This window comes from Argopecten irradians, chromosome 8 (genome assembly GCF_041381155.1).
Source record: "Argopecten irradians isolate NY chromosome 8, Ai_NY, whole genome shotgun sequence".
Classification (NCBI taxonomy): Eukaryota; Metazoa; Mollusca; class Bivalvia; order Pectinida; family Pectinidae; genus Argopecten; species Argopecten irradians.
Genome location: NC_091141.1, coordinates 34,843,992 through 34,862,152, shown reverse-complemented (window position 1 = coordinate 34,862,152; position 18,161 = coordinate 34,843,992). Strand labels below are relative to the sequence as shown.

Genomic DNA, 18,161 nt, shown 5'->3' with positions numbered 1-18,161 from the left:
TGTTCTGGGCAATGTCTGCATGTGTCACTGCACCGATAATACAATAACGATGCATTTCATTCCTGGTGTTTTTATATAGTATATAGGGGTATTTTTTTTATATATTTATACTATATATTATTGGCAGAACGTCAAACTCCTGTGGGATAACCCACTAATTATCAATTTTATTATCGGATACCATTTACAGAAAACTCGTCTATATTTATATATTTAATAAACTTTTCAATTTCACTGAATTTTTTTTCCGAAGAGATGAACCAACAGTATGAATTAATGTATTTTTCCCCTTTCATTCAAATTTGTTTTATTGTGTATCTAACATGTCTAAGACATTTTTTTTGTAAATGTGGTTTTGCACATATAATAAAAGGTCACAACAGTATAATATAATTACAAGTTATCTCCCATATTAAAAATCGAATGAAACTACCTTTCATAATTCATAGTCTGTAAGAAAATCATAACCAATCGATCATCGCTATATATAGACTAGAACAAAACTTTAATCAAGACACCTACCTTTAATATATCTTTGGCATTCTTGTATGTCGTTTTTGTAATTTGTGCGGTCTGTATCTAATGCTTGAAGTATCGCTGATTGGCCTGTGTTGCAAACTCTTAAATAATCTACAAGCGATGATGTCCCAGTAGCCTCTGCGAGAAAAACAAACATAATTATTTATTTCATTTAATTCATTTTTATTTTATCGACCTTATGGTGTAAATGTATATAATGTATGTATAATCAAATCCATATAAATATAATCTTGATTTAATTTCGCAGCCTGTTCCATTTTGATGGAACATTCTGGTACGAAATTGACATGCCGAATGCAACGTTCTACTAAAACTGGTTCGTCTGACACATCTCGTTTTAAGATTTCAATCAAGTCAAAACCAATATGGCAGCTTCAGAAAGACTTTCAGTTTTCCAAGATGGGACAAATATGAATGACAATATCTTTAACAGTATCCCTTAAGATTGAAACTGTTTCCTTTTCATTTTAACAAATTAAATTTGGGAATCGTAATTGTTTTACATGGTTTGAGACTATACAATATAACCAGGCCACAAGGAATAAGGCACTAGTCCAACTATGCTGATATCCACAAAGTAATCAGATAATACTGAGTTAGAATGTAGTTGGTTCGTCATGTACTGTATTCGACCGTATAAGCACCCTGGGCTCTTAAAAAATTGAAAATATGAAAAAGTGCTTAATAAGACGAAATTATTGCAACCTATACAGTTTTGATAGTTTTGGTCTTATGCCTGGGCAATTGAAATGAGGTCTCAAAAAAAGTGAGGGGCGCTTTAAGGGGCATGGGCGTTTATTGGGTATTTATCTGTTCCCTAAAAGATAATTCTGACCAGATTTTGCCACAATCTTTTGTAAGATCATTTAAATCGCAAATATGATTTGAACGAAGACCATAGGTGGACAGACACTGGACAGACACTGGACTATGCACAATATCTTAAGCTCAAAGACCCTTCAGGTAATGTGAGCTCATAATTACAATGTATATATATGTGACATAAAAACAAAGCTTGTTAAAAAAATATTACTATGAGTGCAGAATAATGATGACTTACCTGAATTTGTTCTCCTGGAACTGTTGCTTCTTTTATCTGTAACACTGAAAAAAAATACAAAATTCATATTATATCTTCATTTCTTCATTACCGTAATATGGTCTGATTGTTTTAATGTCCTATGTGATGGAGTAATGAGACTAGGATTATTTAAGGATATGTCAAGTTTAAATAGTGGATCGAGGAAAGTAATTACATAAATTATATACAATCTAATTAAAATTAGACTTGCAATTCTGCTCCACTATGATATTCTATGTTGCACTCCAATACAAGATCTAACAACACTCTGTTAAGGGTCAACTCAGTATGACCCCTGGCCTAGAAACGAAACATTTTGGAATGTACTGTTAGCCATTTATACTTTGAAAGAATCAATGCAATCACACCAAAGATTTTGTTGGCAACATATGCTGATTGTCTAACCATAGGGGTCATGCTGAGGGAGTTGTTTGATCTTGTATTGGAGCGTATCATAGAGCATTGTAGTGGAACGGAATTACAAGTCTAATTTTAATTAGATTTTTATTATATAGTACCTATAGAAAAAACCATTGGTTTACGATCAGTACCTGGCAACTGCCTCACATGGATTTGAAAGTGGAGGGTTTAATTTGTGGTAAAATGTCAGGACAGTTTAACCACTTGACCATCGCGGCCCAAATATTAAAGTATATAACCATTGAACAATGGAGACGAGAAACAAGAATGTGTGCAGTACAAAATTAGTAATTTAGTACAACCAAATGCCTTGGATATCTACAATGTATATATGACTCCACACTCTTTGATGTTGAGTGATGTGTAAGAGTACTGACCTGAGGGAATCCGCATTGGAGCTATATTCATCATAATCATCGAGATCATGTTCAATCTGTAACATAAACAAATATCAATGAAGCAAAATGTCAGTTGTACTTATGTGGATGAAAAAAGTCGGCCATGTTTTGAATCTGTCTACACTAATGATACATTAATCTGTTACAGTGAACATACATATGCTCTTTATCATTTGAGACACATTATTATGTCAGAATTCCCATGTGAAAGGCTCGCAAGTTCATGTATAATGGAATACAATGCTGATGTTAGAGGTATCACATGTTGTAAAACATTTTTAAATCCAAAGTATGAGAATGTTTATACAACTTTAACTTTTCTCCAGAAAAGGGGAGGGGTGCTTTTAGGGGGAGGAGTGCTTTTAGGGGGAGGGGTGCTTTTAGGGGGAGGGGTGCTAATTACGATGAATATGGTAATAGTAATAAGAATTTTAGTATCTCCAGATTACTGATTGTGATGAATGGCAATAACCATTTATACAATTAACTACAAGCTTGAGATGAAAACACCTTTCTTGTAAAGCAGATATATGACTACTATGTAGGAAACACCTTTCTTGTGGAATAGAAATATGATTTTTATCTTGATCTTGCATCCTCAATATTCCAGGGGTTACTATCACTGTCATTAAATCCAACCCTTGAATATGTCAGAGCAAAACTGAAGACAGCAATAGTTCATGATCAGGAGAAAATAACTGACAGTCTGCAGAGACTTCCTTATGAATATTATGTATACAGAGAGCGATGCCCAACTTCAAAGTCAAACAGTCAACCACAGCGTACAATTATTCAATTCTTTTGATACACCAAAGGACCAAACTCCTTGCCTCATCTGCTATCACACAACAGAGCCTTCAGTTTGGCTGTGACATATTCCAGTGTTGCATGGATATAACAGCAGTGATAGTAACCCCTGGAGTATCAAAGACAGCTTTCTAGAAGAGCATAAATTAGATTTTTATGTACTAGGAAGCACCTTTCTTGTAGAAAAGAAATATGATTTCTACATACATAAATATACAGGAAACACTTTTCTGGTGGTCAAAGCCAGGGTTGGGGTCAATTACATTGCAATGTAATTAATTACAATTACAATTACTTGGTCAAAACTCAATTACAATTACAATTACAATTACTCAGTTTTGTAAATGTAATTAATTACAATTACAATTACATTCAAAAAGTAATTAATTACAATTACACATTACATTTTCTTACTATGTTTTTTATATGTTTATACCAAGGATTTAAAAGTGAGATATACGTCATTGCATATACACATTTGTATAATCATACACTGTAGCAGTTATACAGATATAATAAGTCAATATTAGTAAATTCTGATAGAACACATGTTCACTTCACATAAACCGCAAGGTACAATTGAGTATTGGTAGGGTGTATTTTTGTTTTACATGTACATTTTTATTGGACCTAGCAGTAATATTGTCAAATGCGTCAGCTTTATGTACAAGGTATTCATATTTTTTATTGCATTTTATCATCATTAGCATCTCAAAATCATCATCAGACAGTCTGTATCTGTCTGGTCGGAATACTTTGCCAGAAATTAACACTAAACAATCTCTCTACTGGAGCTGAAGTGGCTGGTATAGCTAAGTACTTGCTAGCTAAAAAAGACGAATTTAGAAATCTGCAAGAATAATCTTTCCAGAACTTTAATGGGTCACAATATTTCTCTGTGCAAACTTCACTAATGTAGATGCCTACAATTCATTGGATTTAAGACCTCAGTTGTGTCTCTTTCGTAACAGTGTTATTTATATTGTGGGAAGAAAACTGAAAAAAAGTCTTCTGTTAATTATAATTTTCTTGGCAGGGGCAGTGAAGACAAATCTGAACTATCATCGATATTTTTGCCTTCATTAGATTTGCTAATTAGGTGATCAACAGGTGTTATATAAGCAAGACCTTTGTGAGTTGTAATCACAGGCTTTGTGTTCACAACTTCAAACTTGTATATTGCTTGAGGGGTAAACTACAGGTACCTATACTATACTGTATACTATGGTTACTGTCTCACATATGTTACCTGTTTAAATTTCTACATAGCCAAATAAATGTCATACATTCATTAATCTTGGTAATTATTTAGACATTAGTAAATATATAAATGTAATTGAAAAGTAATTGAAATGTAATTGTTAATTACACATTTTTATATTGTAATTAATTACAATTACAATTACATGTAATTGAAATATTTCTTAATTACAAATTACTTTCAATTACTTGAAAAAATGTAATTAATTGCAATTAATTACAATTACATTTTTAATTACCCCAACCCTGGTCAAAGCAGCATACTTGCCAAGCCTCCCTATTTTGGAGGGAGACTACCTATTTTGAACCACCATTTATGGCCATTTTAGAAAGTCCAAATTCTTTAATAGTATTCAAAATGTCAAAAATCCGACCAAGTATACCATCAGAAAGAACAGGTCAAAATATGCAAAATTAAACCTTTAATTTCGTCAAAGGGGGTTACTAAGTAGACTTTCTTGAAGTTAAAAGCTTAAACACATGAAATTACCCCGATGGGAATTTAAAAAAGTTGGCAAGTATGAAGCAGAGATTCTATTGAATCATGATGATCTGATATCACTTGAGCAGGAAATTCCTAGTTACCTTGATATTACTTGATGGGTCGGTGTCAGTTGATTCCTCAATGATTCTTTCCATATTATCAGGGACATTTCCCCCACACACACCTGATATTGACGGTAGCTTCACTCCATTAGCAAACACCATGGAATTGGCTGGTATTGAACCTCTTTTAAATAGCAAGACTTTTAATTTCTTTTTGACAGGTTCAGAAGAGTTGTCAGTGGGACTAACAGAAGAGATATGTAACTTTGAAGATGAGCACTGAACCTCATTACACGATGACATTTCAACAGTTGAAGAAGAAACTGGAGAGGAACTACAATCATTAAGACTGTCCCCTGTACTTGTGACTTTACAGGAAATTGATGGAGATTCAACTTCTTTTTTTACTTCATAGTTCTTGGAATAATCAGATGAAGAATGGTTGATACCAGTGAAGAAATCAGTATCTTCTGTATCCGTTGCTGAATTAGGCTGTTCCGTTGCTGAATTAGGCTGTTCCGTAACTGAATTAGGCTGTTCCGTAACTGAATTAGGCTGTTCCGTAACTGAATTAGGCTGTTCCGTAACTGAATTAGGCTGTTCCGTAACTGAATTAGGCTGTTCTGCTGCTGGATTAGGCTGAGCAGGAACATTTTTGCAGATGGAGACCGTAAGCCTAAATTTGTGTAGATATGCCGATATCTTCATTTGTCTATGATCAGCGGCAATCTGAAGTACATTTTTTCCCTGTAAATCAAAACAAGAACACATACATGCAATTATTATATACTATATTAAGATGATAGCACATTAAATTGAATAATATACATATAAAATTGTGGGGTTTTTTTTCTCTCTATTTTTCAAAGATTTTCAAAACATACATGATATTTAGATATATCAAATGTTTGATTTTAAAATAGAAATGTAGCAGATTTGAATTGGGTCAATCACTAGTGACCTGTAGAATATCTGGCTAGTGTTTCGAGTTCCGTAGTTTGAACCCTGGTCTATAGTATTGTTTTGTCCTCTCCTGCTACATTATTGGTCAGCTTGCCAATACTTGTTTTAAGAAATATGGTGCATTTAGCGCAGAAAGTTATGCGAATATGCAAGTAGTTTTGTCTTCTAAGCAAAGGCTTATAACAGGAGAAGGGACAATGTAGTGGAATTGAACTGGGTCGATTTCTGGCAACCTGGTTGTTCAATTAGTAGAGAATTTGGTGCTAGTGTTCAAAAGTTCCCTGGTTCGAATCCCAGTATGGCCTCTAAATATTAACCTCTCCTGTTACAGAATATTTGGATGAGCAATATATCTATAGAGCAGTATGTAAATGAATGTTATTTGTAACAAGGTAGCTTCTTAACCAATTCACAGAGACTAAACTAAAAGTAATAATACAATGTACATGCTAAATATTTTTGTTAGTTATACATTTAATGCATATTCCTATATATTTTCCATAACTTTTAATTAAAAGGTTTGTTTTTCTACCAGATTTCCTCAAAATATCTACCACAAAGCTATTATAATTACTTATACAATGCAGGAAAAAACCAGGACTTACAATTGGCTTGTGGCTAACAAATATCAAGTCCAAATACCTGAACTCATTACGTTTTAAAGATCAAACACTGCATTAATCAGTTGCAAATTCCAATATCCCATTAATTTTCAAAGATTACTATGTGTCCAGTGCTACGTTATTACCTTATCGTTTGGGAGTTTTAGGTCTGGCCTGACAACTTCTGCAATCATTTTGATGACGTTTAAGGTATGGTCTTTCTGCGCCAAAATATGGACAGGTGTGTTTCCTTCATTATTTTGAATATTCACAACAGTGGCACAAAAATCTGCAGCTAAAAAAAATATTAAATTTTAGTTACAATTCAATTTCTTGCTTTTTTGTAATTATATTGTTATTCAATGGCAGTATAAACTATAGATCAGAACCAATAACATGAAAAAATAACAGGTTTTTCCTTTGTGAAAAAAACAACAAAATATACATCATCCTATTAATTTGTGAACAGTTTTTGAAAACTTCCTATTATGGAATTGGTGTTTGTTTTGTTTTAATATTGTAAGTCATAATGCTGATTGTGTTACTACACACATTATGGTATTCAACCAAATAAGCGCCCAGGACCCTTAAAAAATTAAAGCAACTCGAGGGACGCTTCATAGAAACAAATTTTGCAATTTGATTTACCCAGTATGGCTTATTTTCTAGAACAATTTTATGATGGCTAGTCCAAATTTGTTTCTATTGAGCACCTCCTTATTCGCTTCAATTTTTTAAGCGCCCTGGGTGCTTATTGGTTCGAATACGGTACTAGGTATCCGATTATCCACTACTTTATCAAAAATATACATGTAATGTTGAATGGAGTTTTCTATGTCTCCATGTTAAAAATTCTTTTTGTCTATTACCTCCAGCTTTAGAAGAAGCCACTTTGAGTATGCAGGAGACACACTCCGTGAAATATTCTGTCTTTGGCTTTTGTTGGACGAGGTTTCGACAGACGAGGTGAAGAGGCGTGTCTCCATATCTGTTACCGCATATCAAACAATCCGACAGGACGCTCACCAGCTCCTTGAATACTTTGTTAGCCTCCTTTTGACATGTTTTTTGGAGAGAATTGACCAATAAATGTAATGCTGTATCATCTGTGGGCGAATGTCTGGCAAAAACACTGCCTTCGTCTCTTTCAATTAACCACTTCACCACGGAAACTTTTCCTAGAAAAGAAAATTTAAAACTTTATATCCATTTGGCATGTTTGTTTGTTTTACATTTAATTGATACTTAAGTATGACGTCAATGGCTTCCAAAATCAGAAGTATTATCTGTGTTTCATTTTACTCATCCTCGATACTCCAGGGGTTCCGGTCACATGCGATCTCTATCCCCAGGACTATCTCATAACAAAACTGGAGGCAACAGAACAGGTAATTTAGTCCTTTGATGTTTATTAAAAGAGTCTTATAACGGTACACTGTGGTTGACTGTGTGGCTTTGATGTTGGGCGCTCTCCCTGATGTCTTCAAAGAGAATTTTGCAGGCCTGTAGTTGGTTCAGATTTGTTCCCCTGAGCTGCCTTCAGTTTTACTGCGAGAGTCGAGGGGTGTAGAAATCTTAAGTGATCGGAAGGTTTCTTAAAACATTAATAACATCTGAAAAATATATATTGATGGCCTAAGTAAAGGTTACGACACCAAGCATATGGAAGATTCCCTGCCTAATATATGAAAATTTTGAAATGTCAATTCCCTGTTTTGCCATCTGGTGCAGTGATAGTCAAGGAACGCATGGTATTTAATTAGGATATCGGCGGGAAACATAAGGCAACCCGCATGATGAAAATTACCATTTTATTTATTTTAGGGTCAGTATTATTATACGATTATAGTAAATTTGTAAAAAAAAATTGAGCTGAATGTACATGTAATTATTTATTGGGAAATAAATGACATATTTTACAGTAAATAATAATTCTGGTGTGAATAACCAAATACTTCAATAATAACTCTGCTGAATCTTACAGAATTCTAAGAATATAGATTGCTGCAATCATTATCACCTACCACAGTTAATTGCCTTTGAAAATTACCTAAACATGCTGCCCAATGAATTAGTGGATATCTGTAACATGGGTCAGTATCAGCAACAGCGTCCAGCACTGTCCATTTACCAATCTGAAAAATTGAAAAGGAACCTGTTAACATAAAATCATCAGAAAAACAAATTCCACAGGAGGGCTGAGGGACAACGCATGTCTCCTCTAATTTTATAAGTTTGTTAGGATACAGAAACCATTTTATGATCAATCTTTTGTCTGTGACTTTGTCCTCACTTTAAATTAAATAAAATTAAGCTAATTCAATACATGTAGTACATTCGCTTTAAGGCTCACTTTTATAGCTGCAATTGTAGCTCAAAAGACTTTTAGACAGAAAATGGTATCATCTTTATATAGAGCTACCATTGGTACCTATTACTGCTAATGGAGCAAAATAATGATCATACAAATCATTATTAAAACGTTTGTATGCATTTTATAGTACTTCTAGTTTACATACAAAGCAATAAAACTGAACTGTCTAAAATATCAACACACAGCGAGACAGTTGTTTTTTTCCACATACACAATATACCTAGGTCTTTTCGAAGGGAATTATAAAGCAAGTCTACAAATTGTGAACTTATAGACGTCTTGTGAACGGTATGGTAGATATTAAGAAGGGTCTTTATGCTTATTTAGACAAAAATGATATATAAAATGCATGTATATGCATGAAATAACTGGAAACTTACAAAAAAGTATAGAAAATTGTGCCCGAGTGATTTTCTGAGGCAGTGCTCAGAAGTGGACACATAGGGACTATTTTGTACCCGGCCGAAAGGTATAGTAGTCCGGGTGCGGATATTCGTTCTAACTTTAATTTTATGTAGCAAAAAATAGTGGCCTCCATTGCCATAAGCGAGACTTCATCATTCTGTAGAATATCTATGTTAACAGATATATAGAAATTGGAAAACCTCTCTAATTGTCTTTTGCTGACAGCATGCAGAGGGACTTCTGGGTTGTATGCATTTTCCATTGGCTATAACTTAAGTGTATTCATTTATAAATATGATATTTGTGTAAATATAAAGTTTAACTTTAAACATATCATTGTCTGATATGGCCAATTTTTTAAATTAATGATTTTTGGAAAAAACATGAAAATACACAATTTTACCTGGTTTTTTTTTTTGGAAAATCATACTTTAAAACCAAAAATGCATAAAAATTTTTATTAATATTTCAGTTTAAGTTTTTTTTTCTTCCCAAAACCATACCCATTTTATAACATATGATGGTTAGCTTCATGTGTTTAACTCCATGTATTTAGGAGAAGAGGCAAAAATACAGGCATGCATGCACATACAAACTTGTAGAGTGATAATTTATAACAAGAGGCCTGAGAGGCCTTGACGGTCACCTGAGTGCTGATACAGAAAGAGCATTGCAAAGTTGGTTCAAATATGTAAAAAGTATTTATAAATTAGAATAAACTTTAAAGTTGAACCTTCTTATTAGAATTTTTATTTTTTGTTGTTACCAAACCTTATGCTTAAAATTCCAATTTGCTTTGCCAACGTTAAATAACAGAACCAAACTAGAAGTCAGTCAGTGTCAGTGATTTTATAAATTTCACTTTTTAATCTATGAAGATTATTTGGTTCCATCAAACTAGGCCTGTGAATTCAGAAGAAGATTTTTGAAATTTTAGCCATTTTGACCCATTTTGGCCCTGCCCCTCTGGTCCCTGGGGGTCAGCCAGGACCAACATGGATATGGTGTTAAAATGCTATTTCAGGCTAATAATTCTAACCAAGTTTGACTCATTTCCTATGAAAACAAAGCAAATAATGTTCATAAACTGGTTTTTCCTATATAAACTATAGTAAATTTGACCCCCTCCCTAGGGGAAAATCCGAGATCCCAGGGCCATGTGATTCACACACTTTGTAACGGGCCTTAGACCTTCCAATCTATGAAGAGTATCTGGTTCCATTTAATCTGTGTATTCAAAAGAAAGATTTTTGAAAAGTTAGCCTATTTGACCCCTTTTGGCCCCGCCCCTAAGGCCCCTTGGGGTCGGCCAGGACCAATATGGATATGAAGATGAAATGCTATCTCAGGCTAAAAATTCTAACCCAGTTTGACTAATTTTCCTATGAAAAATAAGCAAATAACGTTCATAAATGTGTTTTTCCTATATAAACTATAGTAAACTTGACCCCCTCCCCAGGGGGAAACATGATACCCTAGGGTCATATAATTCACAATTTTTGTAAAGGACCTTAAGACGTACCATTCCATCTATAAAGAGTATTTGATTCTACCAGTTTCCAGAATTTCAGAAGAAGATTTTTGAAGTTTTAGCCTATTTGACCCCTTTTGGCCCCGCCCCTATGACCCCTAGGCATCAGTCATGGAAAATTTGCTAATAGGATTCGATGGCCATCTCATAGGGATAATTCTGACAACATTTGACTAATTTTCTATTATAAATGACCAAATAATGCTCCAAAATGTGTTTTCACTATATAAACTATAGTAAACTTAACCCATAGGCTTCCCCAGGGGGAAACCTGAGACCCCAAGTTCATATAATTCACAATTTTTGTAGAGGGCCCTGAGACTTTTCTATCTATGAAGAGTATTTGATTCTACCACATCTGTGAGTGGAGAAGAAGATTTTTAAAATTTTAGTCAATGTTTCCCCTTTTGGCCCCTCCCACAGACCCCTGGGGGGTTGGGGTCATATAATTTACAATTTTGATTGGCCTTATGCCTTAGAAGGTTTGTGCAAAATTTCATTGAAATTGCTTCAGCGGTTTTTGAGAAGAAGTCGAAAGTGTAAATTGTTTACGAACACATAACGCACGACGACGGACAAAAGGCGATTAGAATATATGTCACTTGAGACTTCGTCTCAGTGACCTAAAAATATTTGAGTTGCCAATCCCTCTTAAAATTGTTTCTGGCGTTAATGAGAAAATGAGAATCAACTCACCTTTATGTAGCGAGAAATAGTGGCCTCCAGCAGTTTGAATGAGACTTCACCATTCTCTTGGGCGTTCGTGTTAATAAGAGCTACTAGGAGTGGATGATGTTTTTTTGAACATGTTTTGGGACAAAAAATAGGACATGTCTTCTTGGCCATCGACATACTGTAATATTGAAAAAAAAATGATTAATTCAATGGTTTAATATCTTATTAAGTCCTTAGAGTAAAACCACATGGTGTGATAATGATATGCTCCATCATCTTACTGTGATTCTTACAACATATTCAGATGATCAAGGGATATAGGTCGATAGTTACCCAGGTTGTGCTTTTCACCCTTTTTATAAACTGGTGCCACATTTGCTTTTTTCCAATCGGAGGGTATTTCGCCAGAGTTCAGATATTTGATAAATATGATATATAGGATAGCTAGGGGCTATGGGATCTTTTAAGTTTTAACTCCTTAAAGCCACACTATACGTAACTATCAACAAAAATTCAAGTTGAATTCGACTCGGATATTGTTTGTATTTGTAGACATAGTTGAAATTAAGATGTATATATAATTATACATTATAAATATTTATAATGTATTTTTAATATCTTTGGTACAGCAGTTGTTGAAAGTCGATACATGTAAACATGGATTCATTTCAAACTGGTCGCCATAGAAGTTATGATTATTGCCGAACGGAAGTCGGAAAGTTCATGACCCGTTTTCGGAAGAGTTCGGACAGACGTTACGTAGTTACTGTAGTCACATGACGTTCTTGGCAACGTTACAATGTCGGCTTACTCCGGCTTGTTTGACTAAGTGGGACCCACCTTAAGCGACTTGTAATATCTATTTGATTTTTATCAAAATATTCTGAATCATAATCGCTCATCTTGACTTCGAATTAGTCCTGTCTTTGCATGATTTACAACAGGATTTTTTTTTTATAACATTCTTCTAAATCATGAAATAAATAAGAAATATACGGATATTGGGCCTTTAAGAATTTGACGCCGGAGCCGATGTGATCTGGTCCACTGGCCTTGTGAGGATTTAGGTTATGAAGCAATTGAGTATGAGCTAGTACCTGTTACACCTGATTGACACAGTCTATAATTCCGCTACACATTTATAAAAAATTCTTTCCTTTCTACTTTGACATGTAACTGTTAAACACATTTTTCAATTTTTAATGAAATGTTTAAAGGCCCACTACCTTTCCGAAACGGCTTTTAATTTTTAAAATGGGAAAGTAAAACGAGATCGACATTTTTGTATAGTCGCTAAAGTTATAAACTTAACGTTAATACTACACGTGTCATCACATTCTGAACAATTTGATTGAAATAAATAAAATGTTAATTTTCATAACGCGGGTCGTCTTATGGTTCACGCCGTCGTCCTAATTACCACGCGGTAGTTGACTATCACTGCGTCAGACGGCAAAACAGCGAAATAACTCTCCACTGTTATCAAACATTACGCATGAAATCTTGCATATGTTTGGTGTTGAAACCTCATCTTAGGCCATTGGTATATATTTTCTGATATTATTAATGTTTTTAAGAAACTTTTATGTTTTCTTCCGGAAAGGTAGTGGGCCTTTAATAAGAGCGCAGCTCTCTGCGCGGCCGAAGGCCGCGTAGAGCGAAGCTCTACTAACCATAACATGTGTGTAAGCATAAAGATCCAATACATTTCAGTACCCCTTTGGACTTTGATATTGTGTCCTGCGGGAAAAGTCTCGCGCCTCCATGCAGGCAGCCATGTTTTAATTCTCGTTATCAGCACGACGAGATTTGAAATTTCTGTACTAGACTAAATGTGTTATCACCATATGTTTTAAAATTACTGTAAGTAGCTTTAATTTACACATATACAAGAACAACGCAATAAATGTACTGTTCCAATATAAACTGTGTATGTTCTCAAGCGCACGGCACCGTCAGCAGTGACGTCACAAAACCTGACGCCAAAGATGACGGCACAGATTCGCGCGTATTTTTGATAGCATCTGATAAAAACAAGATTGAAGTAGATTCTATATTGAACTATTCCATTTGAATTATTTTGAATTCTTTCTAACTATCGATAGTATGTGCATGTCAGTGAAAGATTTTATTGTTAATTTCGTAGAAAAATATAGACAATTTAAAGTTATGATGTTATAATTCAATTTTGCTTGTTACGAGCATTTTCATTGGCTTAACAATTTACTTTATCAGCCCATAAAGGAAAAAATGGCGTCGCTGTTTGTAACGTCGCTTCTGATTGGCTGAGATGACGGCGTAATAATTTCATAGACAAAAGAATCCCAAAATGAATTTTAAATGTTGAAGAGATTATCTTTAGTAAATTGAATTATAAGGATTAATTTGAATAGATTTTTTATGTTATGGAGATATAACACAAAAATCTGAGTGTACTCTCATCATAAACCGCTTCGCGGTTTATTTAGAGTACACTCAGATTTTTGTGTTATATCTCCATAACATAAAAAATCTATTCAAATTAATCCTTAAATAATCTTTTACATGTAGCTGCGCTCTTCTGAGGCTTTGCCTTAAATTCATATTATATTGTAGCTGCACTCTTAAAAAAGGCTTTGCCTTTATTCATATAATCACAGCACACCGACTCCCTCCCAATTTTTTTTACAATTCATGTGTGTAGGAGTACATGTCATGTAGTATACATCCAACTGGGATCAGCTAGATACATAACTTACTGCAATGTTAGCTTTAAGTTAGGCCTACAGTTGGTAGTAGACTAAAGGTTATACACCCTTGTGCACACGGAGTGCACTACGTTTAGACTACAGGTAGACACGGAGTGCACGAGGTTTAGACTACAGGTAGACACGGAGTGCACAAGATTTAGACTACAGGTAGACACGGAGTGCACAAGATTTAGACTACAGGTAGACACGGAGTGCACTACGTGTGAACACGGTGTCTACTACAGGTGGACATCGTGTCCAGGTACCTTGAGACCTAGACAGACAAGGTGATGTGTTACAGTTAGGGATCGGGGAAGAATAAGTTCCTCAATTTGAAATAATACATAATTATAATTTTTAAGTGTTTATTATTTTTTTTAATTACAACATCTACAATTTAATGTACAGTATATATAACTATATAATACAATATTTTTTAGTATACATGAATAAAACCTTTTCACTGCAAAAGTAATAAAGATTGATTTATATTCATTAAGTATATGTCTATTTGATTTTATATCAGTAGTTTCCATTTCTTATCTTAAATTGTCTTTATTACGTTTTCAAAAGTAAATGTTTTATGGGTAAATTGCATTAAATATATATATATATATCATTTACATTAAGCATTTTCACAAGTCAACTTTGAATTGCAGCAAAAACCAGTCCTAATGTGCTTTTGAGACACTTTTTCTTTTATAATAAGCTATCAGTAATACAATCATATACCGGGCAATACATAGCTTTTAAACAAAAAGATTTGGTGCCTATCAATCAGTTGTCTAGCGATACCCTTGTAGATCGTCTTTCATTAAAATATATACACTTTTATAATATTTTTCTTGCTATTTTAAGTTCTAAAAGTATTGTACGTAAAAATAGCTTAATTACATATTCTTTATTAAAAACTGAACGTCTTTAAAAGATCATACAGAATTAAATCCACTTTAAACTATATGACGTCCTCCACTAATTGGTGGCTAGTCTACCTACAAGTACCCAATTCAGCTTGTTTTGATTCTTAATTACCGGTACACACACAATAAGTTTATGATCCCAACCCCGCAAGTTATCTTGATCGTATATTGCGTCATGGTCCAATAATTATAACTTGTCAAACATACAGGTAAGCCACAGTATCCAGCGCGCGCTATACAGGTGCCTCAAGGTGACCATCGATAGATGGCCAGAGGGCAGAATCGTTACCTTCTGTGTTTGCACGGCTTTATGAGAATGGGGGCAGTATCTTTATATAAAGATGTGATTTTAGGATTGTTTCTATGGAAGTTTGTTAAGACAAACAAATATACTTTACCGTTTAAAAATCATATAGGTTCATGAGTTTGAAACACATAAGTACCATTCTTATTAGATACATGTACATGCTTGTTGTAGAGCCTGGGTAAACATGTACACCGGTTTCCGGGGGGGGGGGGGGGGGGGGGTGTAGATTGGGATGAGGTAAAAACTAGCTGGCAAAACATATAGTAAGTGATGCTGAATATACCTCAATTATTGTCATGACAGGCAGCCGTGAAGTGGAGCTTGCATGTCTGTCACAACCTTGAATTTACCAATAACACATGTATATATTATAATCAAAATTAATGTAGATTAGGTACTTATTCAACATTGTAATATGGTATTTTATATACATAGTCATGATAATCAGGTTTCTGATATATGTAAAAAGCCAGTGTAAAAAAAAATAAATAATGAAAAGATATTGGATGAAATATGATATTCCAATAATCTTGAAATAAATGTTTTAGTTAATTATACACTTGGTATTTAGATTATTTCTAATTTTAATATATAAAGCTTCATTAACAAATAAATTAAAATGCACTACCAGTTAAAACACATATCCCTATTGACTAGCATTGTTGTATAACTGTACGTATTTGTGTGATGAGTACAAAATGTATGTATGTAGAGAGGCTGCCACCTAAGTACAGCATGCTATAAATGGACCTCCTGGGGTTGGGATAAGGTACTACATGTATACAGGTGTTGTTAGTCTGTGATACACTTGACTGAACATATTGAAGGGTGCCCAAAGAAGGCCCCAGGCCCCTTGGCCCCACTCTGACCAATGTTAGGTAATTTAGATTATCATACCCGTATGGTTGATGGAACAGTATGAAGTCCAAGTGACCATGGCAACTGCAGTCCTAGCCTAGGGGTCTACCTTTCGAGCAGGCAAATTTAAGTGAACAATATACTACATGTATGGATCATACATTATGTATATTGTTATCATATAACTCACGCGGTTTGTAAAAGAAGGTTAGAATAGGATATTGTCAAATTATCAAGGTTTCTAGATTTAAAATAATTATGACAAATTCAGAATCTAATCAACAACTATGAATCTACAGTTTAAATGGGTAGAAGTTGGATTTATTTTGATTCTGTCTGTTTGATTTGTTATCAGACATGTGACCTACATTTTAGCGATCGGTCCTTTGAACAGTGCACGAGCAGCCCCATGCCCGATAATAATTTTTTGCATTCTTACGCCAGTGCTTACAGGTTCCTCAATCGGTTGAGTGTAATAAAGTGTAATTTCTAATGCCGATTTTTTACGTCTATGGACGATTTCTCATTTTTCCAATGCTTTGCAACGCGCCAGGTTCCATGTAGCAAATGTATACGTATTATACAAACTATTTCGCGCACCTTGCCGTTTAGAAAACTATATTCCATACATACATAGTTAAACATTTTATGAAGAATTTAATTTGTTTATGTTTATATGTCCTTGCTTTTATTATGTCCATCAATATATTCTTTTTAATCAAAATAATTTGCCGATCAAAATATCTCTTTGGCGACGATTTGCTTATACTAAAAATCTTACTCCACGCAAGGTTCATCACTTTATGCGTACGAAAAAGAATTTCATTATTAAACTACTTATCACTAGCTAAGAAAAATAGTTTTTACTGGGAACTATCCATTGATGAGACATAACCAGTATGTGGTTTACCGTACGCAGTTAATTTGCAACGCAGTTAATTTGCTTTTATAAATTCTATAATTAACGTCCTTATTTATAAATCAAATTGTATGATAATATATATTGATACATTTTACTTTATATGTATCTATTCAAATAAACATTACACTACGAATGATTTCCAGTAATTAACGGCAATTTCTATGTTGCAATAAATATTATGTTTCTGATCGCAATAACTATTTCTATCTGCCAAAGTCCATATAGACTGCAGAATCAATACATATTTTCTCATATTTCTGTGGCACATCATCTAGTCTGTCTGTGGTCTGGATGTAGTGGATATTTTACCTGGACACGATGTCCACCTGTAGTGGACACCATGTTCACACGTAGTGCACTCAGTGTCTACCTGTAGTCTAAATCTTGTGCACTCCGTGTCTACCTGTAGTCTAAACCTCGTGCACTCCGTGTCTACCTGTAGTCTAAACCTCGTGCACTCCGTGTCCACTCGTAGTTCACACCGTGTGCACAATGTGTAACCTTTAGTCTACTACCAACTGTAGTGCACATGTCCACGAGTAACGTTATGCTATTTATTGGCGCCAGTAAACACAATACAAAATATATATGATTTATTGAGCGCGTTTTAAAAAATTACTGTACACAAATACTACCTATATATCATGTGTTCCCGTGATGGCAGTAACGTGTACCGATGTTTTCCTTCCTTTTCTTCTGCTATTTTAATTTTTAAAAGCACTCCAAAGCCGCTCGAAGCAAGCGTTTTGAGGACAGAGATAAATTTTGTATAGTTTTCGAAATATAAAAAGATATGGATCACGTTTTTATTGTTTGGAGGCAT

At 34.2% G+C, this 18,161-nt stretch overlaps 1 protein-coding gene across 1 annotated transcript in view; it reads right to left on the bottom strand.

Moving 5' to 3' along the window:
* Positions 1–18,161, bottom strand: part of LOC138329857 (uncharacterized) — a 23,887-nt gene extending 5,726 nt beyond the window's left edge. The window contains exons 1-9 of the mRNA XM_069277146.1: positions 17,974–18,161; positions 11,624–11,780; positions 8,668–8,752; positions 7,487–7,795; positions 6,764–6,912; positions 5,092–5,799; positions 2,419–2,474; positions 1,601–1,644; positions 523–657 (exon numbers count right to left, since the gene is read on the bottom strand). Coding sequence (XP_069133247.1) covers positions 523–657; positions 1,601–1,644; positions 2,419–2,474; positions 5,092–5,799; positions 6,764–6,912; positions 7,487–7,795; positions 8,668–8,752; positions 11,624–11,780; positions 17,974–18,161 — 1,831 coding nt within the window. The remainder of the gene's footprint in view (positions 1–522; positions 658–1,600; positions 1,645–2,418; positions 2,475–5,091; positions 5,800–6,763; positions 6,913–7,486; positions 7,796–8,667; positions 8,753–11,623; positions 11,781–17,973) is intronic.